Here is a 27,069-nt window from a genome sequence, read left to right on the forward strand (position 1 = left end):
AGAGTCCACTGTATTTACTTTCAAGGAGTCACTTCTAGAAAATTAGTTGTTTTTTTGTTTAGTTTTGTTTTTATTTTACAGTTTTTGGTCAGGGCTGGGTTTGAACCTGCCACCTCTGGCATATGGTGCCAGCACCCTACTCCTTTGAGCCACAGGCACCACCCTAGAAAATTAGTTTTTGATCAATCTCTTTAAAGACTTTTATTGATAATCTTACCTTTTTGTAAAGGATATTTAAAAATTATACTTTTAAAGTTTTTGCTTGGCTATAGAAATATAATTTTTCATATTGATTTCATAACAGCATAATGCTAATTTTTCATTCTAATAATTTCTTTCTTTTGAGACAGAGTCTCAAGCTGTGGCCCTGGGTAGAGTACTATAGCATAACAGCTCACAGCAACCTCAAACTCTTGGGCTTAAGCGATTCTCTTGCCTCAGTCTCCCGAGTAGCTGAAACTATAGGCACCGCCATAACGCCCAGCTATTTTTTTGTTGCTGTTACAGTTGTAACAACTGACTGAGCTACAGTGCCTCATTGTAATAATTTCTCTGTAGATTCTTTTTGAGTTTTCTATATTGACACATCATTTATGGATAATGATGGTTTTGTTTTCTTTCTTTACAATCCTTTCATCTTTTATTTCTTCTCATTATTGAGTTGGCTGGAACCTCAAGTACAATGCTGAGTAGGAAGCATGGTAATGGCCATTCTTCTCTTCTATTTGATTATTTTTATAAGAATGCTCTTAATGTTTTACCATTACATGTAATGTTTGTAGTGCAGTTTTTATTTATTTGTATATGCCATTTATCAAATTATAAAGTACCTTTCTGTTCCTGGTTAGAGTTTTTGTTTTTGAAGTTATGAATAGTTTTAAAATGAGAATACTTTTACATTGATTTTGATAAGATTTTTCACCTTAGATTTATTTCTTTTCTTTTTATTTTTTTGAGACCGAGTCTCACTTTGTTGCCCTTGGTAGAATGCCGTGGCTTCATAGCTCACAGAAACCTCAAACTCTTGAGCTCAAGTGATCCCCTTGCCTTAGCTTCCTAAGTACCTGGGACTACATGTGCCTACCACAGTGCCCAGCTATTTTTTTAGAGATAGGGTCTCACTCTTGCTCAGATTGGTCTTGAACTCATGAGCTCTGGCAATCCACCCGCCTCAGCCTCCCGGAGTACTGGGATTACATGTGTGCATGTGTGAGCCACTGTGCCCAGCAACCTTAGATTTTTTTTTTTTTTTTTGCAGTTTTTGGCTGGGGCTGGGTTTGAACCCGCCACCTCCGGCATATGGGGCCAGTGCCCTACTCCTTCGAGCCACAGGCACCACCCAACCTTAGATTTTTTAATGAGGTGAATTTCATTATAGATTTTCTAATGTCGAGCCAACCTTGCAACCTGGATAAACCGAACTTGGTAATGACGCATTTTTTTTTTTTCTAACATTGCTGATTTGAGTTGCTAAGACAGTTGTCTCTTGTTATGCAAGAAGGCATTCATTTGAGGAACACTCATGGATACCACAATTTGCACATAGTCTAGTCCCGTAGTCAACCCTGTAGAACCTACATATATGAAACACTGGCTCTCCATATAGGTGGGTTTCATACCCTGATAATACTGCATTTTTGACCTGCATTCAGATGAAAGAAATCCAAGCTTAGTGTGGCAAGATTTTAAATTACTGATTCAAATTCTCTAATAATTGTGGAACGTTCAAGTTATTTTATTTCCTTTTTATTGAATTTTGGTAATTTATACTTTTGTAGGAATCTTCTGCTTGGTCTCAATTTTTCAATTTATTGATACAAAGTTATTCATAACTCTCTCCTATTAACTTTCTGATCTTTGTGATTATGTTACATTTTTCATTCCTAATACCACTTGTCCCTGCTGTTTTTCTTGATCAATCTGACTAGAGGTTTATTTAATTGTATTAGTTCTTTCAGAGGATCAATGATAGCTTTATTTGTCAAATGTTATCTTTATTTTCAAATTCATTAAATTCTGCTCATATCGTTATTTTTTTTTTAAGCCTTCTTTGGGTCTTTTTGTCTTTTCTCCTAATTTCTAACTTCTAATAAAACCATTTAAGGTTATACACTTTTCTATTTCTTTCTTGTGTGTAACACAAAAGTTGGCAATTGGGAATTTTAAAGAAGAGAAAGGGATTTCATTCGGATGTCCAAATTGCTACTGTAAATTGTACCTAAAATTCATAGTGCTTACCATGTCAGATAACATGATTTGATATGTATGTAGGAAAATCATACTTACTGTTTAAATCTCATCTTTTTCCAATAGGATTCACCTTTATTTGATCTTATTAAACAGTCAAAGGATCGAGAAGGATCAGCTGATCACTTTGAATCTACTTGTCCTCTTAATCTTCCTCTCCAAAATAATCATACTGCAGCAGATATGTAAGTTTAATATATGCCATGTTACCTATTCAAACTATAAATAGATTTTGAACATATGCATGATACAAGAAACTATTGGGAATAGAATTTTGAAAAAGACATTGTTTCTGCTTTTAAGAATTAGGTGCCAATTATAGTGGTTCATGCCTGTAATTGTAGCACTTTGGAAAGCCAAGGAGTGAGGATCACTTGAGGCCAGGAGTTCAAGACCAGTCTGGGCCACATAGTGAGACCCTGCCTCTAGACAGAAGTAAAAAGGCAAAGTTATCCCAGTGTGGTAGCATGTGCCTATAGTCCTAGCTACTCAGGAGGCTGGGGCAGGAGGGCTCCTGCTTGAGCCCAGGAGTTTAAAGTGGCAGTGAGCTGTGATCATGCCATTGCATTTCAGCCTGGGACCTATCTCAAGAAAAAAAAAAAAAGGAATTGAGAATGTGAGATACATGACACAAGTAAGGAGGACAAAGTGCTACTGAATCGCCTAGGATTGGCATAATGAGAACAGTTTCCATGCAGGAATGGCAATTTAGATAGCCCTTAAGATTGAATGGGATTTCAACATGGAAACTAGAAAGGAGAGAAGAGACAGAAATATGTTCCAAGAGCCAGAGGTGGATGAACTCAAAAGCACAACACCCAGTGAAGCAGGAGCCATTTTTCACAGTGTACAGATCAGTCCATCTGGAGTAAAGCCTAGGATAAGTGTAGGGAGTTGTATGGAATGTGGGCAAACATGGTTGATTCATTCATGATAATGACGATGATAGGAAAAGAAAGCAATAGTTGACATTTATTGAAGGCTCAGTGTGTGCAATTACCCAAGTGCTTTAGATTGATTTATTATTTAAACTTTATAACGGCCTATGAGGTAGTAGATATTGCTGTCATCCTCGGTTATCTATAAAATAGGAATTAGAGACATAAGGTAACTTGCTTGAGGTCGACAGAAATCAAACCCAAGCTCTATGATCCAGAGTCCATGATCTTTTTTTTTTTTTTTTTTTTTTTTTTTTGGTTTTTTGGCCAGGGCTGGGTTTGAACCCACCACCTCTGGCATATGGGACCCGCGCCCTACTCCTTGAGCCACAGGCGCTGCCCCAGAGTCCATGATCTTAAGCACTCACTTCACTGCCTTTCCTAGGAATGTGCCTAATGTTATGTTTCTGTTTAATTCTGTGTAGGAATTGACATTGCAGTGTTCTGTGATTAGTGCAAGGATCATTATCCAGAGATGTCATTTTGGGGCTAACTTGCACCCAGAGTATTTCTAGCATTTGGAGACTCTGCCTTCATGTATGAATTTGTTTGCTACTTTTTAAATAAACAAGTCTAGTCTTATTTTTTTTTTTAATTCAGTAAGTAGTCATCTCTTAAGTGCCAGGAAGTATTCTGGGCACTGGGAACACAGAAGTATGATGGTTTAGGTCCTTGGTCTCATAGGGCTTACATTCTGGGAAGAAGAAAACATTGAACATGTAAACTAGTATATGAGATGCTTTTAGGATGTAATAAGTACTATAGAGGAAATAATAGTGATGCAAAAGAAACTGAAAGGGTGATAGAATGTTTAGGGATGCTTTCCTTCCTCTGATGAAGTGATGTTTTGCCTAGCCCCTCAAGGACAAGCTTGATGCTGGCCAACCACAAATCTGTATGTTCTTTTCTGGGCAGAACAAATACCAAATGCAATGACCCTAGAGGGCAGGTCATTCTTAGCTGGTTTGAGGAACAAAAAGAAATCTCAGTGTGACTGGGGTTTAGTGAACAATTGAAGAATAATACAAGATGAAACTGGAGAGGCAAACTGGGGTTCCCACAGACCTTAATAAGAAGCGTGGATTTTATAAGGGAAGAGAAACGCGTTAAGCAGGGGTGCAGCTTGCTATAATCTGTATTTTTAAAGGACCACTCTCAGGCTGCTATGTGAAATACAGGTGGATTTGAGGGAGAGAAGGAAACAGGGCAACAAAGAAAGTGAAGAGACAAGTTTGGAGATTATTTTAGTAGTTCAAGTGAAGGATGTAGATGACTTAGTCTAAGATATGACATTAGAGATAGAAATGGATAGAGCTGGGATGTATTTAAAGATAAATTGGTCTTACCAGTTTGGATTTGAGGAATTGAGAAAAAGGAGAAATTAAAAATAACTTCTAGATTTTTCATTTAAAAGACTAGATGTAATGTGGAGCCATTTTTTTGAGGTGAGGGGAGATATCCAGAGCTCTGCTTTAGCCTTGTTAAGTTTGAAATTCCAAGTAGTGATATCCAATAGATAATTGGATATTTACACTTATAACTGAAGAGACTAAGTCCAAGTTAAGTCAGTCTAAATATTGTCAGTCAGTGAACTGAAGGGAAATCCAAAGTAGATAAGATAGTAGACCAGATGCTGGTCCTTCTAAAACTGCAATCCCCAATACTTGGGCTGTGGGCCTATACCAGTCAGAAAAGGTCACACAGCATGGGTGAGTGTCAGGAACGCAAGCAAAGCTTCTTCTGTTTACAGCTATTCCCCAGAGCTCACATCACAGCCTGAGCTCCACCTCCTGTCAGATCCCTCCCACCCTCCTCCCTCCCTCCACCCATGGTCCATAGAAAAGTTGTCTTCCATGAAACCAGATCCTGGTGCTAAAAAGGTTGGGAATCACTGTTCTAAAATCATTATGATGATGAGTTCCTTTTCCTATGTGTTGTAGAAATATCTATAGTAAAGTCCAAATGCTACTTCTTATTCTTTTTGTTCTTAAGGTTTTTTTTCTTTTAAAATAAACCAGATATGGTGGCTCACACCTGTAATCCTAGCACTCTTAGAGGCCAAGGTCAATGGATTGTTTGAGCTCAGGAGTTGGAGACCAGCTTGAGCAAGAGCAAGATCCAGTCTCTAAAAATAGCTAGGTGCGTTATGGCAGGTACCTATAGTTCCAGCTGTTTGGGAGGCTGAGGCAAGAGGATTGCATAAGCCCAAGAGTTTGAGGTTGCTGTGAGCTGTGATGCCATAGCACTCTACCCAGAGTGACAGAGTGAAACTCTATCTCAAAAAAAGTAAAATAAAATAAAAATAAATAAATAAATAAATAAAATTCATTTACTGCCAGCTACTAAAGCAAGATCAGAAAGTAGTCCTGGATTATTCTATTAAGTAGAAGGCAGCACAAAATGACAGACTTGCCAAAAATTGAGGTATAATATTTGCTAGTATCTCTCCCTTGATTTTTGCCTGACATATTTAATATACAGGTATAAGTCTGTCTTAATAATGTTCCATATATTTTTAAAGTATTAATTTATAGAATTCTGTACTATATAATTTAGGTGTTTGTGTGTATATAACTTAAGTCTTATATGTGAACAATAGTTATCAATAAAAAAATTTTTAGGAGGAGAATCAGAATTATGACCACATTTGATATCAAAAATTGTTTTATAAACTAGAATTATCTAATGGTCTTAATCCCACTATAATTATTAAACTTGAACATTATACATTTACAATTATTTTTCCTGGTAAGGCAGTAATCCCCAGGAAAAGTCATTTATTAAAATAGATATGATGATGACATATTTTCCTATTAATATGTCTTTCCCAACTTGGCATTTAAGTAGTTTACTAAAGGAATTTGGCATAGATAACAGATTAAATAGACAAGATGTATCTAGGTGTATGTGTACAACCTTGAGGGATGTGTGTGGGTGTGTCTGTTAGTGAATGTGTGAGAGAGATTCTTAGCAAACTTCAAATGAAGGCTTTTCCTTTGAATATATCTAGGTATCTTTCTCCTGTAAGATCCCCAAAGAAAAAAGGTTCAACTACACGTGTAAATTCTACTACAAATGCAGAGACACAAGCAACCTCAGCCTTCCAGACCCAGAAGCCATTGAAATCTACCTCCCTTTCACTCTTTTATAAAAAAGGTTAGTAAATAATTATTTTTAAGAGCATAGACTCCAAAACCAGGCTGACTGGGTTCAAATCATGGCTTTTCTACTAGGTGTGACCTTGGGAAAGTCACTTAATATTTCAGTGCCTCAGTTTCCTCAGCTGTAAAATGGAAATGGTAAAAATGATCTACCTTATAATAATCTACCTTATAAGCTTTGAGATGAATAAATGAATTAATACCAATGAAATGCTTCTAGCAGTGCCTAGCACATAGTAAGGTCTCAGAAAATGTTAAATGTTATGTTGCTGCTACTGTAGTTGTTATGCCTTAAAATTAATGTTTAGAAATGTTTGCTCCTAACATTACTTTTGCTGTTCAGGTGGGTATATAGAGTTGAAATTATACGGTATGCTGTTGCCTGGTGCAGACATATATCCTAGATATTTTCAGGACATTTAAGAAGGCCAGTACCAGTTTGGATAGCATTCTCTGATTGTGTGTATATGGGGTGAGGTGGGGAGGGCAATTTGAGTGTCTATGCATGTCTACATCAGGTATAAGTACACACCCACATGGAGCTCTTTGAAGAAGAGTAAAAGGCCAGATTCCTCTGTGATAAGTCTTTTTCTTGACTTTATTTAATTCAGAAGTATATATACATAATGAGTTTTATAGGCCTATTATAACACCTACTCCTTAAGTTACAGCAGTGGTTCTCAAAGTATGGTCCCCAACCAGCAGAATCAGCATCACATGTAAAATTAAAGAAATGAGGGGCGGCACCTGTGGCTCAATGGAGTAGGGTGCCTGCCCCATATGCTGGTGGTGGCCGGTTCAAACCCAGCCCCAGCCAAAAACTGGAAAAAAAAAAAATTAGAGAAACAAAAATTTGGGGGCTCTACACTAGATCTGCTTAGTCAGAAGCTCTAGGATAGGGCCCCCAAATTCTTTTTTTTTTCCAAATTCTTGTTTTAACAACCCTCCAGGCAAGTCTAATGTATACTAAAGTTTAAGATCCATTGGATAAGTTGTTAGCTCTAAAAATTTCTAATTACCTAATGTATGTCTTTGAAAGGTACATGTACAAGGTCTTTTTATTTAAAGTAAATGGAGGAGAACTCAATTTTTAGATTGCTTTTCTCTAAACTTGTATTTCTAGCAGTATTTTTTAAGTCTGCCATTTTTTAAGAGTATACTCCATTGGTATTATATAGAGAAATGCATGCTTTGATTTTTTTTTAGGATTGGAAAATAGACACTGGCAATTCCATTATTTCCAAAAATAATTATCCCTCTTGAATATTAATAGTGGGAATTTCCAACACCTGTGGTGAGTGATTACCAACAGAAATGAAAAAAACTCTATTTGGTTTATCTAATTTTACAGTGTCTTATGACCTTTCCACCTCTGCCTTCCACCTCTGCCTCAATTTCATGCTATAATAACTATTCAGCAAGTATTATTGTGCCTTCTGTGTACCTAGCACTATGGTAATACTAAGAATCATTTATTTATAAGGAAATAGAGGTAAAAATGAGGTTACTGTTAAAATGCCAATTAACTGCATTATGGTTAGAGCAATTTAATGATTTGAAAAAATCTAATTGTAATTCAGAATGAACAGTAAACATGACTAATTCCCCTTGTTCCCACAGTGTATAGGCTAGCATATCTCCGACTAAATACCCTGTGTGCACGCCTTTTGTCTGAACACCCAGAACTAGAGCACATCATCTGGACCCTTTTCCAGCACACACTGCAAAATGAGTATGAACTCATGAGAGACAGGCATTTGGACCAGGTAAGAAAATCAAGCGCTTCACCTACTGTCCTCCCTGTTAACAATGTGATGCTTTCTAAAGAAAAGATTAGATTCAAATGAGTGAATACTTAATATATATTCACTTATTGGCTATCCTTTATATTTTTGTTATATTTCTTACAAGTTAGAGCTTTACAAAAGATCTTTTCTTTAAAAAATCACTGAAGAACCTGTTTGTGAGGCTTTTTCTATGTCATAGTGAGCTAGATTTCATTTTAGTGTGGGAAAACAAAGACTTAACGAATAGATTGATTTAAAACAGTATCTATTGAGGGCCTAGCACGGTAGCTCATGCCTGTAATCTCAGCACTTGGGAGACTGAGGCAGGTGAATTGCCTGCGATCACAGGTTCGAGAACAGCCTGAGCCAGAGAAAGACCTTGTCTCGAAAAATAGCCGGGCGTTGTGGCGGGCACCTGTAGTCCCAGCTACTTGGAAGGCTGAGGCAAGAGAATTGCTTAAGCTCAAGAGTTTGAGGTTGTTATGAGCTGTGACCATGGCACTCTACCAAGGGCAACAAAGTGAGACTAACAACAACAACAACAACAAAAAAAAAAAAATAGTATCTATTGAATAAATGAACAAATGAACGAATGGAGTTAATTAGTTTACAGATAGAGAATGATCATATCCTCTTTTTTCTTCTCTGTAAAATGGATTAAGAACAACATTTTTTTGGTAACGGCTATATTGGTATAATTCACGTACCATACAAACTACCTGTTTAAAATATACAATTCAGCATATTCAATTATTGTATACAATTTCAGCATATTCAGTATTAAAGTATACAATTTTAGCATATTCAGAGAGTTGTACAACTATCATCACAATCAATTTTAGAACATTCTCATCGCTAAAAAGAAGGCCCATGCCCTTTAGCAGTTACCCCTGATTCCTCTACCCTCTCAGCCCTAGGCAACATTAATCTGTCTCTGTAGATTTTCCTATCATATCATAAATGATGTTTTGTGTATGGCTTCTTTTATTTAGCATAATGTTTTCAAGGTTCATCTGTGTTATAGCTTGTATCAGTACTTTATTCCTTATTATTGCTAGATAATATTGCATTGTATGGATATATACCACATTCTGCTTACCATTCATTAACTGATTGCCATTTGGATTGTTTCCACTTTTTTGGCTGTCATGAATAATGTTTCATAAACATTCATGTACAAGTTTTTGTGTGGACATATGTTTTTATTTCTCTTGAGTACATAATTAGTAGAATTGCTAGGTCGTGTGATAACTCTGTATTCACCTTTGTAGGAATTGCCAGATTATTTTCCAAAGTGGCTACAAAATTTATATTCCTACCAATAGTATATGAGGTCCCAATTCCTCTACATCTTCACCCACATTTTATCTGTCTTTTTCATTAAGTTATTACATGGCATCTCACTGTGATTTTGATTTTTATTTCCCTGATGGTTAATGATGTTGAGCATCTTTTCATGTGTTTATTGCCCATTTGTGTATTTTCTTTAGAGAAATGTCTTTTCAGCTGCTTTGCCCCTTTTGGGTTTTTTTGATTTTGGGGGGTTTTTTGAGACAGAGTCTCATTATGTCACCCTGGGTAGAGTGCCATGGCATCACAGCTCACAGCAACCTCCAACTCTTGGGCTTAAGCCAGCAGTTCTCAACTTGTGAGTTGCAACCCACATGAACTGTATTAAAGGGCCACGGCATTAGGAAGGTCGAGAACCACTGGAGCAATTGTCTTGCTTCAGCTTCCCAAGTAACTGGGACTACAGGTGTCCGCCACAACGCCCGGCTATTTTTTGGTTGTAGTTGTCATTGTTGTTGGCAGGCCCAGGCTGGGTTCGAACCCACCAGCTCTGGTGTATGTGGCTGCTACCCTACCTGCTGAGCTACAGGTGCTGAGCCCCCTTTGCCCATTTTTAATTGGATTATTTGTCTTTAATTATTGGGTTATAAGGGTTCTTCATATAGTCTACATTGTGTGCAAATATTTTCTCCCATTCTGGGAGCTGTTTCATTTTTTTTGATAGTGTCCTTTGAAGCACATGTTCTTATTTTTGATGATGTCCAATTTATCTTTTTTTCTCTTTTGTTACTGGTACTTTGGTGTCATATCTGAAAAACCATGACCAGTTTGAAGTCACTAAGATTTATCCCTGTTCTCCTCCAAAAGTTTTATAGTTTCAGCTTTTACATTTAAGTTTTGTTCCATTTTGAGCTAATTTTTTGTATAGTATGATGTAGGGGGTCCAACTCTATTCTTTTGTATGTGGATAACTGAATAACTGATTTTCTAGCACCATTTCTTTAAAAAGTCTTTTCTTCCTCACTGACAATTGTAAAAAAAAAAAAAAAAATCAGTTGACTATAAATATCTAAATGTTTATTTCTAGACTTTCAGTTCTATTCCATTGATCTATATAGCTATTCTTATGCCAGGACCACACTGTGTTGATTACTATAACCCTGTAGTATGTTTTCAAATAGGAAAGTGTGCATACTTCACTTGTTCTTTTTCAAGATTGGTTTGACCATTCTGAAACTTGCATTTCCATATGAATTTTAGGATTGGATTGTCAGTTTCTGTAAATAATCCAGCTGAAATTTTATAGCCATTTTCATTGAGTTGTAGATCAACGTGGAGACCATTGTTATCTTAACAATACTGTCTTCTAATACATGAACACGTAATGTTTTTCCGTTCAGTAGACCTTCTTTATTTATTTCAACAAGGTTCTATAGTTTTCAGAATACAAATCTTAACACTTGTTAAATTTATTACTAAATTATAACAATTTTACTGATATTATAAATGGAATTATTTTCTTAATATCATTTTTGGATAATTCATTGCAAATATATAGAAATACAATTAATTTTTGTATATTGATCTAATATCCTGCATCTTTGTTGAATGTATTCATTAGTTTTAATAAATACATTGTTTTAGTGGATTCCTTAAGATTTTCTATATGAAGATCAGGTCATCTGCTAATGGAGGTAGTGTTACTTCTTTCTTTTCCTATCTGAATGACTTTTATTTCATTTTCTTGCCAAATTGCCCTGACAGAGCCTCTAGTTGAATGGAAGTAGCCTGAGGGGATTTGCTTGTTCTTGTCACTGATATTAGAGAAAAGCATTCAGTCTTTTTACCAGTAAATATGTTGTTAGCTCTATGTTTGTATGTTTTTTGCATGTACCCTATATCAGGTTGAGGAAATTTCCTTCTATTCTAGTTTCTGGAGTGTCTTCATCATGAAAGCATGTGGAATTTTGTTAAATCCTTTTTTCTATATCTTTTGAGATGGTCATGTGGGGTTTTTTTTCCTTTAATTATATTGATATACATTAATTGATTTTCAGATACTAAACCAATCTTCCATTTCTAGAATGAATCACACTTGATCACAATGTATCTTCCTTTTGATTTGTTCCTGGATTCGACTTGCTAGAATTAAATATTTTGCTAAGGCCCACATAGAGAAAAACTCATTTCAATTCACGTTGGGGGGAGGGGGGAACACAGGGGGAGTTGGGGTGCTCCCACTGAATGGGCACCGTGTAGGGGTGTATGGCACAACTTTTGGGTGTAGGACATAACTATAAGAGGGACTCTACCTAACAAATTCAAATACTGTGACTTGGTTGTTTGTACCCTCACATTAACCTGAAATAAAAAAAAATATTTTGCTAAGGGTTTTTACTTCTATTATCATAAGAGATATTTATGGTCTTCTTATGTCTTTATCTTGTTTTGGTATCAGAGAAATAGTAGCCTCATAGAATTAGTTGGGAATTCTCCTAATTCCAGAAGGGTTTGTGAAACCCTTCTTTAAGCCTTCTTTAAGAATTTGGTAAAATTTACCAATAGAGTCATCTGGCATGGAATTTTGCTTGTGAAAAGTTTCTGATTACTAATTCAAGCTCAAATTTTCTATTTCTTTCTCGATCAGTTTTGGTGATTTGTGTTATTCTAGGAATTTTTCTATTTCATCCTAGTTATCTATTTTATTGGTATACAATTGTTCATAATATTCCCTTATAATGCTTTTATTTTTCTCAGATCAATAGTAATGTTCCTAATAAAAATTATATTTTAAGGAAAAGATGGACTATTGCATAAAGGTGTAACTTAACATCTATGTATATTTTACAAGAATATATTTGGAGATACACATTCTAGTATGCTGGATTTTTTAATAGGCACTGAATTGCCTTATGATTGAGTCTATTGTTTTTCTGCAACACAGAAAGATAGTAGTGCTAAGGATTTCTAATGAGATTAGGTATCTAGAATCAAGAAGATCTTCATGAGAGGTGCATAGGTAAAGTATTGAAGTAGAGAAAAATGTGAAAGAGGATACCAAGTGGCATTTTAAATAGAAGGAATAGTAGGTTTGGGGCTGGTAGATTGCTGAGCAAGGGATGAGGAATTAATATTCTCAGCAATAGTAGATGAGAAAAAGAATATTGTAGAAGTAATGAGTGTTTAAATTAGGCAATAAAGTTCATTCAAATTAAAAAAGTCTAATATTTTAAAGTCACAGGGAATCATTTGCATATCATTTATTGCATTTAAAATATATTTTTATTAAAATATATGCATATAAAAATCCATATAACATAAAGATGCAGTCTAATGAAATTTCATCAGCTGAACTCAGCTACCTAGCAATAGCCAGCTCCCGTTCAAGAAACACAACACTGTCAACACCACGCAAGGTGCTCTCTTGCCTCTTTCCAGCCAAAACACCCTCCTGACTGCCCTCATCAAGTGTGTTCAGGGTTATTTTATCAGATAGTTTAAAACTTTTTCACACCTGGCTTTTTTTGTTTTTAAGTGCTAGTTATGCAAAATCAACTAATGACAGTTTTAACTTTTCTCTTCTGGGAAACATTTAAGGGACAGGAGCAGAGGTAAGGTAATTTACAAACCAGATGTCAGGTCCTAAGTAAGTGAATGTTGGCTATTTACATTTTGTTCTGTGAACACAATTGAGGTTAAATTCTTCCTATAAACTTTCAAACTGAGCTGAGGATAGAAAGAAATAACTCTGTAAGAAATTAAATTTCTTTGTTTGAGGCTAAAAAAAAAAATAGGTAACAGTGCTTTTTAAAAGAAAACCATGCAATAAATGCTGACTATTTTTACATCACATTTATTTACTAGATTATGATGTGTTCCATGTATGGCATATGCAAAGTGAAGAATATAGATCTTAAATTCAAAATCATTGTAACAGCATATAAGGATCTTCCTCATGCTGCTCAGGAGGTAGGTAATCTTCCATGGTAAAAATTTTTTGGATAAATTCATATCTGTAATATAGATAATTTCATTTATTAATTAGATTCTATATTCTGGCCTTATAATGTAAATTCACAAATCAAATTTTTACTTTCATATTACTGGTTAATTATTAGTTACTAAAATGGAGTTAGAAAGCTAAAGCAAATTAGGAAATTATCCATATAATTTTTTATAAAGCTAATAAGTTATATTATATTCCTACAGTAATAAGCAGAGTATTTGTAATAAACCTGACATGAGTCATAGGACATTAGATGTTCTTTTAAGCAATTTTTCTTACTTTATAGGAAAATCCAGTTTTCTTGTTGTGTTTTTTGAGACCCTGTTGCCCTGGGTAGAGTACTATGGTGTCACCGCTCGTGGCAACCTCAAACTCTGGCTAAAGCGATCCCCTTGCCTCAGCCTCCTGCATAGCTGGGACTACAGGCACCTACTACTACACTCAGCTAGTTTTTCGATTTTTAGTAGAGACAGGGTCTCATTCTTGCTCAGGGCTGATCTTGACCTTCTAAGCTCAAGCAATCCACCCACCTCTGCCTCCCAGAGTGCTAGGATTACAGGCATGAGTCACCATACTGGCAAAAAGCCAGTGTAAATTCAGCTTTACAAAGAAATAGTAAAAAATTTCAGTGTAAACACATTTTGTGTTTCCTGTTTATCTTCTTCCCTTTAGAGAAACAGGGCTGGGTGTGGTGGCTCATACCTATAATCCTAGCAAGGCAGGAGGATGGCTTAGGCCCAGGAGTTTTAGACTTAGTATTGAGTTTTCAAGAATGGGCAACATAGTAAGACCCCTGTCGCTACAGAAAAATAGAAAAATTAGCAGGGCATGATGGTATATACCTGGAGTCCCAGCTGCTCAGAAGGCTGAGATGGTAAGATTGCTTGAGCCTAGGAGTTTGAGGTTGCAGTGCTATGATGGTGCCATTGCACTCTGGCCTGGGCAACAGAGCAAGATACTATCTCAGATAAAACAAACAAACAAACAAAAAAAAAAAAACAGTCAAAACTTTAGAGAAACAGTGGGAGTAAAATATACTTGGTGTGACACACATTTCATACTCTTCTGTGGTGGGTAAGTGGTGGGTTATTTTTCCAGTTTATCACTGGACTTTTTAAAAGTAATAAAAACCAAGTTTGTTTAATATGTTTGAAGTTATTTTCTAAATCTACTCATTTTAACTGGGTGTATCAGAGGCATCCTATAAAACCCTGGTGGTTTTACCTAACTAAAATTTGAGTAAAGTCGAACTATCAAAAAAACACAGTGCTTTTACTAGGTGTTACTTCTTGCAATAGAGTAAGGCACACTTCTTGGACCCTTGCAGATTGGAGGGATAGAAGGAAGTATGGGCCAGAGAATGTGGTCTAAATATTAGTGGACAATAATGTTGGCTTTTGCTTAGCTCTGGCCCTTTGATTTCCCCAATGCTCTCCATCCTGCCAACCTGTCCACTCCTTTCTTTCTGGATGTCCAGCTGTTCTGTCTGCTACTGCCTGGCTGCTTCTCTGGATCATTCTGTGACATTTCATGAATGGCAATGCAGCCATTATCCAACCCTAAGAACGTTTTTTAGATAATTTTTTTTTCTAAATAATATGTGCTGCTTACTATTTAAGAAGTATTACAAACCATTGGAAAAGGACATCTGAAGAGAGAAATTCTTTAATTCATTTAACAAGTGTTTTTATTATTCTTCCTCAGACATTCAAACGTGTTTTGATCAGAGAAGAAGAATATGATTCCATTATAGTATTCTATAACTCAGTCTTCATGCAGAGGCTGAAAACAAATATTTTGCAGTATGCTTCTACCAGGGTATGTTGAAAATATTCTTTGGTTGAGAAAATCTAATTATAAAACAATGGCTCCTACCAGAACATTAAATAAATATTCTACTTTTTTGTTTTTGCTGTAGCCCCCTACATTGTCACCAATTCCTCACATTCCTCGAAGCCCTTACAAATTTTCTAGTTCACCATTACGGATTCCTGGCGGGAACATCTATATATCACCTCTGAAGAGTCCATATAAAATTTCAGAAGGTCTGCCAACACCAACAAAAATGACTCCAAGATCAAGGTTTGTGTTTTCTCTTCAGAAAAGTGGTAAAGAATAAAAGGGGATTAATTTGATACAAGCATAAAAATACAAAGCTTTCTTTGTTTAAAATAAACTAGACTCTTAAATCTCTAATTTGCTTATTTATATTAAGTGACATGATAAGAATTTGGGAGGAAAGATAATCTGTTTAATTGGATGGGTTTGCAGATTTAATTATCATCTATCCTGGCTTTTGGAGTCTCTTCTTTTGTAAACAATTTGAGAACAAGTTTGGTTATACATTTCAAAACACTTTCAGATTTTTTTTTTTTTTTTTTTTGTGGTTTTTTTGGCCAGGGCTGGGTTTGAACCCGCCACCTCCGGCATATGGGACTGGCGCCCTACTCCTTGAGCCACAGGCGCCACCCTGCACTTTCAGATTTTTGGAAGTGGCCAATATGCTAAACAAAGTAAATTACTAAGGTTAAGAATTTTTATTCTGTACTTTACTGGATGTCTTATAAAAACTTTCTGTGGGTCTTCTTCATTTTGCTTTTTTCAAAAATAAAGATGGCATTAAATGTAGATGACTGTCAATTAGAGGTTCATTCCTAATGCTACTGGGAGTCTCCTTATATTACCTTAGGCAGGTCTCTATCACTACTTCAGAAGGGTACTGTTGAGGGAAATGAGTGTGAAGCTGTTTTAAACTCTCAGATGAAAGGTTCTGTGGATCTACAATCATTATGATCTTCACATCCAACCACAAGTGCTCTCTGGCTTTGAAGTGCTTCAGTTGACTAATTATATGTTATCATGGGCTATTTGAAACTGACTTTACTTGTATAAAGTAGGAGGCAGATTAGTTCGTATATAGTTAATGTCTCATCTCAGAAATTGTCAGCCAGTATAGTTGTACCTAATAGGCAAGAAAAACAGAGAGAGGGTTATATTAACCTTTGAGAAAATATTTGTATGATGTGTTTAATTATAGGGAATGCAATCATGATAAAAATTTCAAACCCTACTAAGAAATATGAAGTAAGAAATAATTAGCAGTATGATAGAAATGCTCTCCTTTATTTGGTGTTCTTGCAGTTGGATATCTGTGGACTGAGATCTGCAACTTAAATTATAAACTGCTAAGATGCCACACCATGTCTATTTATGCAAATTTACACAGTCTCATACTACCATATGAAATGTATACTTAGGTAGCTTTTAACGATGCTAATTAATCTGTATTATGGTGATGATGATGGCTATTTGTTGATCTTAATGAAGTCACCTCTGTGTTGGTGTTCTGTTGCAAAAAAGTCACTTTCTGAAAATTCTGATAAATTACTCATCTGGCATTAAGAGAGTATCTTAACACTATTTATCTAGCATATTTAAGTAATCTGGTTAATCAAATGTTATATATGGAATGATGGCCCCTTGTCAAGCAATTATAAGAAAATAGAATATATTCATTAGTTCCATGTGCATATCTTCAAATCTTTGTTATATTAGGACAGTGATGTTCTTCAGTTCTGTTTTCAAGACTCAGTTCAAACAGAGACAAACAGACTAATAGGGATTTCTGATTATAGGGTATGTGATGAATAGCCTCGACTGTATGTCATTATAGATCCTAATTAGAATTCTGATTATTACTTAATACCACCAATTTTTGTCAAATGTGACTTCTATTTTAAATGAAAATTTGTGAAAGAAGCTTGATAACTTACCCATTGTTTTATGAAGAACTAAAAATAGTGGTAAACTTAAAACTTCCTTTTACTCTCTTTAAATATGGGCAATGGCAGGATATGTTCTTACAAGCCTACAGTTCTTGCTTTAAAAATCTAAGAGACAACATGAGTGTATGATTAGACTAGCCCTGTTAGCCTAAGCCCTCAAGGAACATAATTTTTCAGTGATTCTGGGGTAGAAGAAACCTTTGATTGGGTATTTCTGATAGTTCAGAACGGTATATCTGTGTTCATCTCTGCACAATTGTATATAATTTTCACTACTAATTTGTATTTAATCTTAAATTGACAGAATCTTAGTATCAATTGGTGAATCATTTGGGGTGAGTATTTTCTTTCTATGAACTATAATGGCATGTACTGTAACTATAAAAGAAATTAAAGATTTCTATAATTTTAACTTATAAATGCTCTTATTTAAATACCTCATCCAAGCATATTGAATAGAATTTAGAAAACAATGTCTCACATTTATTTTTAAATTAGGTTTAATTTTAAATCATAATTGGTGAACAGCAAAGCTGTTTTCTGAATGTTCCTTTGAGATTATGTAATAAGTATGTATGTGAGCTGTTTTTAACCTACCTATTCTTCAACTCTCTGGGAACTACTGGTGCCCTACAATTCAGTTCAATTCTGACACTGATTACCTGGAGTTAGCATTAGACTCCATAGGTTCAAAGGCTTAGTCCCTATAAGACCATCTTCACTTCAGATGCCAGTCACAAATGTCAGGTTCCCCAGGTTCACCACACTTCTGCTCAACTTGTCTACCAAGTCAGGAGAGTCCCACAATGCTTTCCCTTTCAAGTGTGATCATTTGCTAGAATGACTCACAAAACTCTGAAAAATACCTCATTTACTATTAACAGTTTATTATGAAAGACACAAATGAACAACTAGATAAGGAAGTAGAAGCTCCTATCATGGGAGCTTTCTGTCCCTATGGAGTTGGGGTTTGCCACCCTCCCAACACTTGGACATGTTTGCCAACTCCAAAAGTCTCCCAGTCTTGTTTGGTGGTTTCGTTATATAAGTATACTTGGTTAACAGTCTCCAGCCTACTATCCTCCTTGCAGGTTAAGGGGTGGGGCTGAAAGTTCTAAGCTTCTAATTAGGGTTTGGTCTTTCTGGTGACAAGCTCCTATCCTGAAGCTATTTAGGGGCCTGCCAAACATAGCCTCATAATAGAACAAAAGAGGGTCTCATCACTTTTACCATTCAGGAAATTCCAAGGGTTTTTAGGACCTGTGTCAGGAATGGGAGACAAAGACCAAATATCATTCTGCGATACTATATGTGTATGTATATAGTATCACAGGGATGTTTGCAAAAGTTTAAAAAGTCATTAAATATGAATATGATTTGAAATGAGATACTCCAAAATATAAGCACCACATCCAGATGTCACAAGCCATCTTTGTCTTGTTCATTACATACACACTCTTCTGCTTGTTCTTACTCTCAGACTTAGACTTCTATGATTCGGAACTGAACTGGTTACATGAGACCCTGCCCCATTGGGGCTTATATGGTGATCTTCATTCCAGGAGATCGAAGGGAAACTTAGCTTTGAGGTTATTCCAGGCTGAGAACCCACTACTCTAGTTGGCCTTACATTAAAGTCACTAATTCAGCAGTGCCATACACAGAATAACTGTTAATATGCTGGACCGCTGTCCCCTTTCCAGAGAACTTAATTACATTCTTACAGGAACAGGAAGACTCTGTATCATTTAATCATTTATTGCTATATAACCAATTACTCCCAAACTTAGTGACTTAAATCAAACATTTATAATCTCAGTTTCTCTGGGTCAATAATCTAGACACAACTTAGCTGGAACCAGGGTTTCTCACAAGAGTGCCATCAGCTGGAGCCACAGTAACCTAATATTGGAAATGGCATCACCTTTTCCATACATATTATTTTGGTTAGAAGCAAGACAATACTGGGTCCAGGCCACATTCAAGGTGAGGAGCAGCACACAGCGGTATGAATGCCAGGAGGTGGGATCTCTGGGAGTGTTTTGAGGGGCTGCCCACCAATTACCCCAAATGAAATAACTAGGAAGAGGTAAAAGTATATATACTAAATGACCAAATGTTAAAAATGTTTGTTACAAATAGGCAGTTCAAGATGGGCTGAGCTGTCAGGCTTCACAAAGGGGATGTGGGACCATATATATACCAAGTAGGCTTGCAACTGACTAGGTATAAAATAGTGGTCTTTAAACTCTTTTCCTAGCTTAACCTTAGAACTAAGTGTATGTACTCTCCCCTATTTTAAAGCCAATAACTAAAATTCTTATACATTTAATAGCAACCAAACTGCAACAAAAAAATAGCCGGGCGTTGTGGCAGGCACCTGTAGTCCCAGCTACTTGGGAGGCTAAGGCAAGAGAATCACTTAAGCCCAACGGTTGGAGGTTGCTGTGAGCTGTGACGCCACAGCACTCTACCAAGGGCAACGTAGTAAGACTGTCTCAAAAAAAAAAAAAAAAAACCAACTCATTTGCTTTTGAGAAGTAACCATGCATGGGTGAGTTCTGCAAAAGAAGAAAAACAACTTAATTTTTAGAAAATAAAGCATAATTTGCAAAGCTAATTTTCACTATTAAATCTATCAGTCAAATCAGATTTAATTTTTTTCAGAAAGTCTACATAACTTGTCAACATAATACCCATAAAGTGAATCAAAAATTATTATTCACTGGACACATCACCTCTTACCAAATTCTCATCACCTTCCCTCTGCTTGTTATATAATAGCTTCAAAAATTTTTTTGTCAAAAACAAGGTTCCAGAAAGCTGTTCCAACTACTCTTGCTTTTGAGAAGTAACCATGTGTGGGTGAGTTCTGCAAAAGAAGAGCCAGGACTTTCAGTATAGTCAGAGTTGTAGGGGAAGAGTAGAAGCCTCATGAGAAAAGACAAAAGGATTTAAGAAGACTGGGTGTTTAATTGAAGCAGAATTATGTCTAGTTGTCCTGATTTTTTAGATTCTTCTTCTTTTATTTGGTCCAGTAAAGCAGAAAACTAGAATGAAGAGATTACAATCTCTGCCTGGTTTTGACACCCCTCAAACTACACTTTAGGGGTGCTAGTATGAAACACTAGCACATTTAACACATTTAAGGATGTAAAATAAAGAATTTTATAACTTGTAGACTTCTGAGAAATTCCAGAAAATAAATCAGATGGTATGTAACAGCGACCGTGTGCTCAAAAGAAGTGCTGAAGGAAGCAACCCTCCTAAACCACTGAAAAAACTACGCTTTGATATTGAAGGAACAGACGAAGCAGATGGAAGGTAGGAACCCTTTGAGAATGTTCTCTAGTAGTTGAGCTGGTAATCCAGAGAACACAGAATCTCAGCTCTGCTGCTGACTTACACCAACCCTTTTCATGCCAATTTTATTTGGAAGTTGTAAGAATGGCTCAAAATATTAGTTATGACTGTGGCTTATAGTTAAAAACACCGTATAAATTATATACCATTATTAAAATTCAGTGAAGATGTGAGATGTTAAAAATCTGATTTTTTTACAAAGCTATTGATAATTATTTTTAGTTTTAACATTAGATTATAAAATGCTTACTCTAGAAAAATATTAAACTATCATGTTTTATAAAAAACACTGAAAAATATATAGCATCATAAATTTGTGATATTTATATTTTAAATGGTTAGTTTATAGACCTTTGAAATTAAAACTTACTCACTAAAATAATAGCATAAAATAAGTCACTGAAAGTACCATAGGCATGAGAAATTTAAATTTTCCATTTATATATATACATACACATGCAATATTTCATATGTTTTTTAATCTGCAGTAAACATCTCCCAGGGGAATCCAAATTTCAACAGAAACTGGCAGAAATGAGTAAGTATTTATAATTTCACCTTATGTAAATGAAAGGAACAATTATTTACACACATATAACTTTTTCAGTTAGCAGACTTGCTTATGCATTTAAAATATAATTCAATTAAGAATATGGGGTGGTGCCTGTGGCTCTGTTAGTAGGGCACTGGCCCCATATACCGAGGGTGGTGGGTTCAAACCTGACCCGGCCAAACTGCAACAAAAAAATAGCCGGGTATTGTGGCGGGCACCTGTAGTCCCAGCTACTCAGGAGGCTGAGGCAAGAGAATCGCTTAAGCCCAGGAGTTTGAGGTTGCTATGACTTGTGATGCCATGGCACTCTACCGAGGGTGACAAAGTAAAACTCTGTCTCTAAAAAAAAAAGTATGTTATTTACTAACAAACATTCGTGAATTAAATGTATGACACAAAGTGAAGGTCATCTTCACCTTTTTTCTTAATTTTTTATTTTATTTTATTTTTTATTTTTTATTTTTTTGAGACAGAGTCTCAAGCTGTCACCCTGGGTAGAGTGTTGTGACATCACAGCTCACAGCAACCTCCAACTCCTGGGCTCAAGCGATTCTCCTGCCTCTGCCTCCCAAGTAGCTAGGATTACAGGCACCTGCTACAAAGCCCAGCTATTTTTTGGTTGCAGCCGTCATTGTTGTTTGGCAGGCCTGGGCTGGATTCGAACCCGCCAGCTCAGGCGTATGTGGCAGGTGCCTTAGCTGCTTGAGCCATAGGTGCCAAGCCTTTTTTTTTTCTTTTTTTTCTTTTCATCTTCACCTTTTCTGAAATCTTCCGTGCAGGAAAACCAAGAAGTGAAACCTTGCTTGACCACATTTTCAACACAGATGACTGTGGTGACTATTTTAGGATAGCAAAATTATAAGGAGGAACTCTGTTAGGAATCAAGAAAGGTTTTATAAACATCACCCTTATTTAAGGAATAATCTTTTACTCTACTGTTGTTGAACTTTGCTAATTTGCACATTTTATTTTTTTATTTATTTATTTTTTGGGGTGTAAACTCGCTCCTGTAATTATTAAGTCAAGAAACAGACTACACACAGTTAGATGAGATGAAATGGCATGTAGCCTAATTTGCACATTTTAAAACTAATTTCAAACAAAAGTTTTCTATTACTAGAATTTTTTTTTTTTCTTTTTGCAGTTTTTGGTTGGGGCCGGATTTGAACCCACCACCTCTGGTATATGGGGCTGGCACCCTACTCCTTTGAGCCACAGACGCCGCCCTATTACTAGAATTTTTTTTTTATTTTATTTTACTTTATTTTATTTTATTTTATTTTATTTTTTGAGACAGAGCCTCAAGCTGTTGCCCTGGGTAGAGTGCTGTGGCATCACAGCTCACAGCAACCTCCAACTCCTGGGCTCAAGCGATTCTCCTGCCTCCACCTCCTGCCACCCTATTACTAGAATTTTTATTTTACTAGAATTTTTATTAAAAACACCATACTATTTTCCAAATTACATAGAATGATATAAATTGGGAATGTAAAGGCAAATGGAACTCGATTCAAGGCTACTTTGAGATTATAAAAAATTAATTTTAGGTACAGTAGATGGAAAGCACATTAGGAAAGGGATAAATGCTCATTGCTAATGGGTTGTCTTAAGTATCTATGTCAGTGAGTATAATGTTTCCTGATACCTGGTGCCAGATCCACTAATAGAAAAAGGAACTGGGACTTGGAAAGAAGAAAAGCATGTAAAAGGTAAAAGGTAGAGTTAATGCCATCACTCCTAGGTCAAAGGACACATCCATGAGAACAATATTAATTGAGGGGTGAGGCATAGCAGTCTTTGTAGATATTAACTTTGAAATGTCAAATATTTAAAAGAATTCTTTTGGATTTTTTCTTTTTTTTTTTTTTTAATAATCTGCTGTGGTGTCATAGCTTACAGCAACCTCAAACTCTTGGGGCTTAAGTGATTCCCTTGCCTCAGCCTCCCAAGTAGCAGGGACTACAGGCACCCATCATAACACCTGCCCATTTTTTGGTTGTAGGTGTCATTGTTGTTTGGCAGGCCTGGGCGAGATTTGAACCCACCGTCTCTGGTGTACGTGGCTGGTGCCCTAGCTGCTGAGCTATAGGCACCCAGCCTCTTTTGAATATTTTTAAAACCATTTTTCCTATATATACTGTTTTAAGAGTATAATTTAAACTATATATACCAAAAATTTAAATTTTCGAGTTGTAGATGAATTTCTTTTTGTATTTTACATTTACTAGTATATTCCTTTTTAAACTGTTAAATAGTTGTGGCTTTCCCCCCATTACATATAGACATGAAGCTTATAACCAAACTCAGACTTCGAAAACATGTGGAAGCATTTTGGAGTCCACAAATATGCATTTAAAAAGGAGCAGAAAGCTGTAAAAACATGTACATTTCCTTAGAGAAGAGTTTAGTTGCTGCAGTCAGTACATTTCACAATGACACTCTTAGCTATGATGGGGAGTTTCCTCCGCCAGGCCAAAGTTCAGGGCCTTTGGACAGCTGTACAAGCAGAGAGCGTTCTCCAGGATGCTTTTCAGCTTTCCTCAAAGAGTCACATTCAGAAAAGATCAAAACCCAATGCTGGATTGCCCAGAATAGAAGTGAAGAGGGGGGTGCTAGAACTATTCACTATTTTTCTTTTCCAAATATGAATATTCTTTGTGCTTCTTTATGAATAAAGAGTTCCTGCCCACCGCTAAAATCAACTTACAAATGTTTAAATAATTTAAACTAAGTGTTCTAGTTTTATCTACATTATAATTAATAATGTAAAATATCCATCCCCAATTTAAATGAGCTATGAGTGATGTCTTTGTATTATATGCAAGGCATCTCTGGAAACAAGGGAATCCCTGGCTTGGTAGAGAATGCCACCACTCACTCTGGCAGATCCAGTCTGGACCAGCCCAGGATTCTAGTCTGCTCAAGTGTCTGCTGGACACTCAACTTCATCATCTCTACGATAGTGGCCTACAAAGTGGGGCGTACCTGGGATTGTGCAAGACCATCTTTGGGGGTACTTAAAATATTAGAAGTTCTATTTATCCCATCTCTTTTTAATATTTGTTTAGGGTATATGTTTTATAATTTAGAAATACATACTACATGCATACATATGTACATATTTTCATGGTACATGCTCAGAAAAACTCTGACAGGGACATATAAATTCTTAAAAATTTAGAGACCACTGCTTTTGCAAGGTCCTGAGCTCCATCTATTTGACATAAACATATGTTTTATTGTCCATTGCCCACGTACCCAGAACTATCAGTGCTATTAATGGTTTTTCATCCTTTTTCCAGCATCTACTCGAACACGAATGCAAAAGCAGAAAATGAATGATAGCATGGATACCTCAAACAAGGAAGAAAATTGAGGCTCTCAGGACCAGAGTGGGCACCGTGTACAACTCTATCGTCAATGTCTTTCCCAGATGTGACTGTATAACTCTCCCAGGTTCTGTTTACAGCCACGTTTAGTATCTTCAGCTCTTTTTGTAGATATAAAATGTGCAGATGCAATTGTGCAGGTGATTTTTAAACAACTTGCAGTGTTGTAGACATCATTATTATACAAGATTGAAAATCTTGTGTAAATCCTGCCGTTTAAAACAGTATAGCAAATTGTTTCCATTTCTGAAGTAAAATTGCTGTGCTTTATGAATAGTGAGGCTCCCCTGGAGTGGGAGTCCTAACACCCATGCCTGACTGACTACTTTGCCTTCTTTTGTAGGGTGTATCTGATGTTTGCTCTTGTTTTTATTAATTTATATGTATATTTTTTTAATTTAACATGGATACCCTTAGAAATTGTGTACTATCTTCCAAATACAATTTGACTTACTGCCTATTTACCCAAATTATCCTGAGCTCTTCAGCTAAAACAACTATTACTAGAAACTAGAGAAAAATTAATAATTTTTACACATTAGATTTTACTATTGGAATCTGATGTACTGTGTGCTTGTTTTATAAACTTTCACTTTTAAATACAAGCAGGAAGCAAAGTACAGACATGATGCTGTCATACTACTGACACAGATTTCATACCTCTTCATCCAACTCATGCTTTGAAATGAGGATTATTGATAGTACTCTTGGTTTTTATACCATTCAGATCACTGAATTTATAAAGTATCCATCTGGTACTTGAAAAAGTAAAGTGTTTGGCCAGATACTAGCTCTAGAGGACCCCAATACAGTTTATCCCAAGTGCACTTTCTAATGTTTCTGGGTCCTTATGAATCAAGATACAAATTAATTATTCTCCATAAACAGACTGTTAACTATAGGAGCCTTAATTTTATTTTTCTTAGACATTTGTCTGATTGCATCTCAACAATTATTCTGCCCTCCTAAATTTGGGAAGGTTTGTTTCCTCTAGAAGGTACATGTCTTCCTTGTATCTTTTGAACTGGCAGGTATCTATTTATCTTTTTTTTTTTTAAGTCAGTATGGTCTAACACTGGCACATTCAAAGCCACATCATTTCTAATCCAAAACTGCAAGTAATCAAAGGTCTTTGTGGATTAGGGTTTCATGTTTTCTATCTGATTTCATGCATAAGTTTCAAACAAAAATAACTGCATTAGAAAAAGAGGCGCTTCCCCCTCCCTTACACCTAAAGGTGTATTTAAACTATCTTGTGTGATTAACTTATTTAGAGATGGTATAATTTAAAATAGATGGTATTTAAGGTAGCATCAGCTAGCTTTTAGGAAAATCACTTTGTCTAAACTCAGAATTCTTTTTAAAAAGAAATCTGGTCTTATTTGTTAGGAAACAAAACTTTATTTTGTGCTCAATTAAGTTTCAAACTCACTCTTTTGACAGTAATCTTAATAACAATGGCACTAGAAAGCTTTACTTCATTTTCACATTAACTTCTGCATGAATGTCATACAAATCAGTTAGTTTTTAGGTCAAGGGCGTACCATATTTCTGGGTCTTTTGCTAATATGTTCATGTTAGAATTAGGGTCAGAATTTTAGGAACTTCAGAGATCGTGTATTGAGGTTTCTTAAATAAGGCTTCAGATATTGCTTTACTGCTTTTTTGTATTGGTTAAAACTGTACATTTAAAATTGCTATGTTACTATTTTCTACAATTAATAGTTTGTCTATTTTAAAATAAATTAGTTGTTAAGAGTCCTAATGGTCTGATGGGTCTTTGTATTAAGGGCACTAACGTTCTCTTCTCTACCTACACCTTGCCCTAGTATCTCATCCATTCCTTGCCTGTCATGATTCCCAAGCTAATTCTCCAGCCCTGACAAGTCTTCACAGAAGACATCATAGCTATCATATCTAAAAGAACACTTGATTCCCACTCCCCCTCCCCCAGTTCCTCAAAATATAAACCCAAAACCAAACAAGCAAATATATCTTGTTTCTATCTTGGCTAAAAACTTTGGAGTCATCTATTCTCTTGTCTGGACCACTGCTAAAGACTTCTAGCTAGTGTCTGCCTCTTCTCTTTCTTTTTCCTCTTTACATTCAACTCCCTAAAGAGCAAAAATAAACTTAGAAAAGTGCAAACTGATTCATATTGCTCCTCTACATGAAGTACTGTATTCAAATTCCTGATCGGAACTATTAAGCCCCTCCTGACTTCCCGTCCTCACCTGGTAGGACTTTCTCCTGCTCGTTATGCTGTAACCACCTTGACCTTTTTCTTTAAAATGCCAAACTGTTCCTAACTCAGGAATATTTGTATTTACTGTTCCTTCTTCCTAGAATGCTCTTCCCCCAGAATCTGCATAGCTGTTCCTTAACTATCTTTCAGGGCTCAGGTCAGAGGCCTTCCTTGGCCACCAGGCTCAAGTTATCACTCTGTGTTGTGTCACTGTCCTTCAGATGTGTCACAGTATTTATCCCTGTTTCCTGGACTAGCTGGTTGACTGCTCTCCCCGTCCCTATGCACTTCCCAGCCCAGACTGT

At 36.0% G+C, this 27,069-nt stretch overlaps 1 protein-coding gene across 6 annotated transcripts in view; it reads left to right on the forward strand.

Annotated features, from left to right (window-relative positions):
• Positions 1–26,280, forward strand: part of RB1 (RB transcriptional corepressor 1) — a 181,117-nt gene extending 154,837 nt beyond the window's left edge. For 5 of the 6 annotated variants that reach the window (XM_053563121.1, XM_053563119.1, XM_053563122.1 and 2 more), the window contains 10 exons: positions 2,314–2,432; positions 6,196–6,341; positions 7,967–8,112; positions 13,288–13,392; positions 15,134–15,247; positions 15,348–15,511; positions 17,519–17,549; positions 20,396–20,538; positions 21,066–21,115; positions 24,433–26,280. In XM_053563121.1, coding sequence (XP_053419096.1) covers positions 2,314–2,432; positions 6,196–6,341; positions 7,967–8,112; positions 13,288–13,392; positions 15,134–15,247; positions 15,348–15,511; positions 17,519–17,549; positions 20,396–20,538; positions 21,066–21,115; positions 24,433–24,506 — 1,092 coding nt within the window. In that variant the 3' untranslated portion in view covers positions 24,507–26,280. Of the gene's footprint in view, positions 1–2,313; positions 2,433–6,195; positions 6,342–7,966; positions 8,113–13,287; positions 13,393–15,133; positions 15,248–15,347; positions 15,512–17,518; positions 17,550–20,395; positions 20,539–21,065; positions 21,116–24,401 lie in introns of all 6 variants that reach the window. The other variant, XM_053563125.1, reaches the window with a different exon arrangement.
• The last annotated feature ends 789 nt before the right edge of the window (positions 26,281–27,069 follow it).

Source organism: Nycticebus coucang, chromosome 15, assembly GCF_027406575.1.
Source record: "Nycticebus coucang isolate mNycCou1 chromosome 15, mNycCou1.pri, whole genome shotgun sequence".
Classification (NCBI taxonomy): Eukaryota; Metazoa; Chordata; class Mammalia; order Primates; family Lorisidae; genus Nycticebus; species Nycticebus coucang.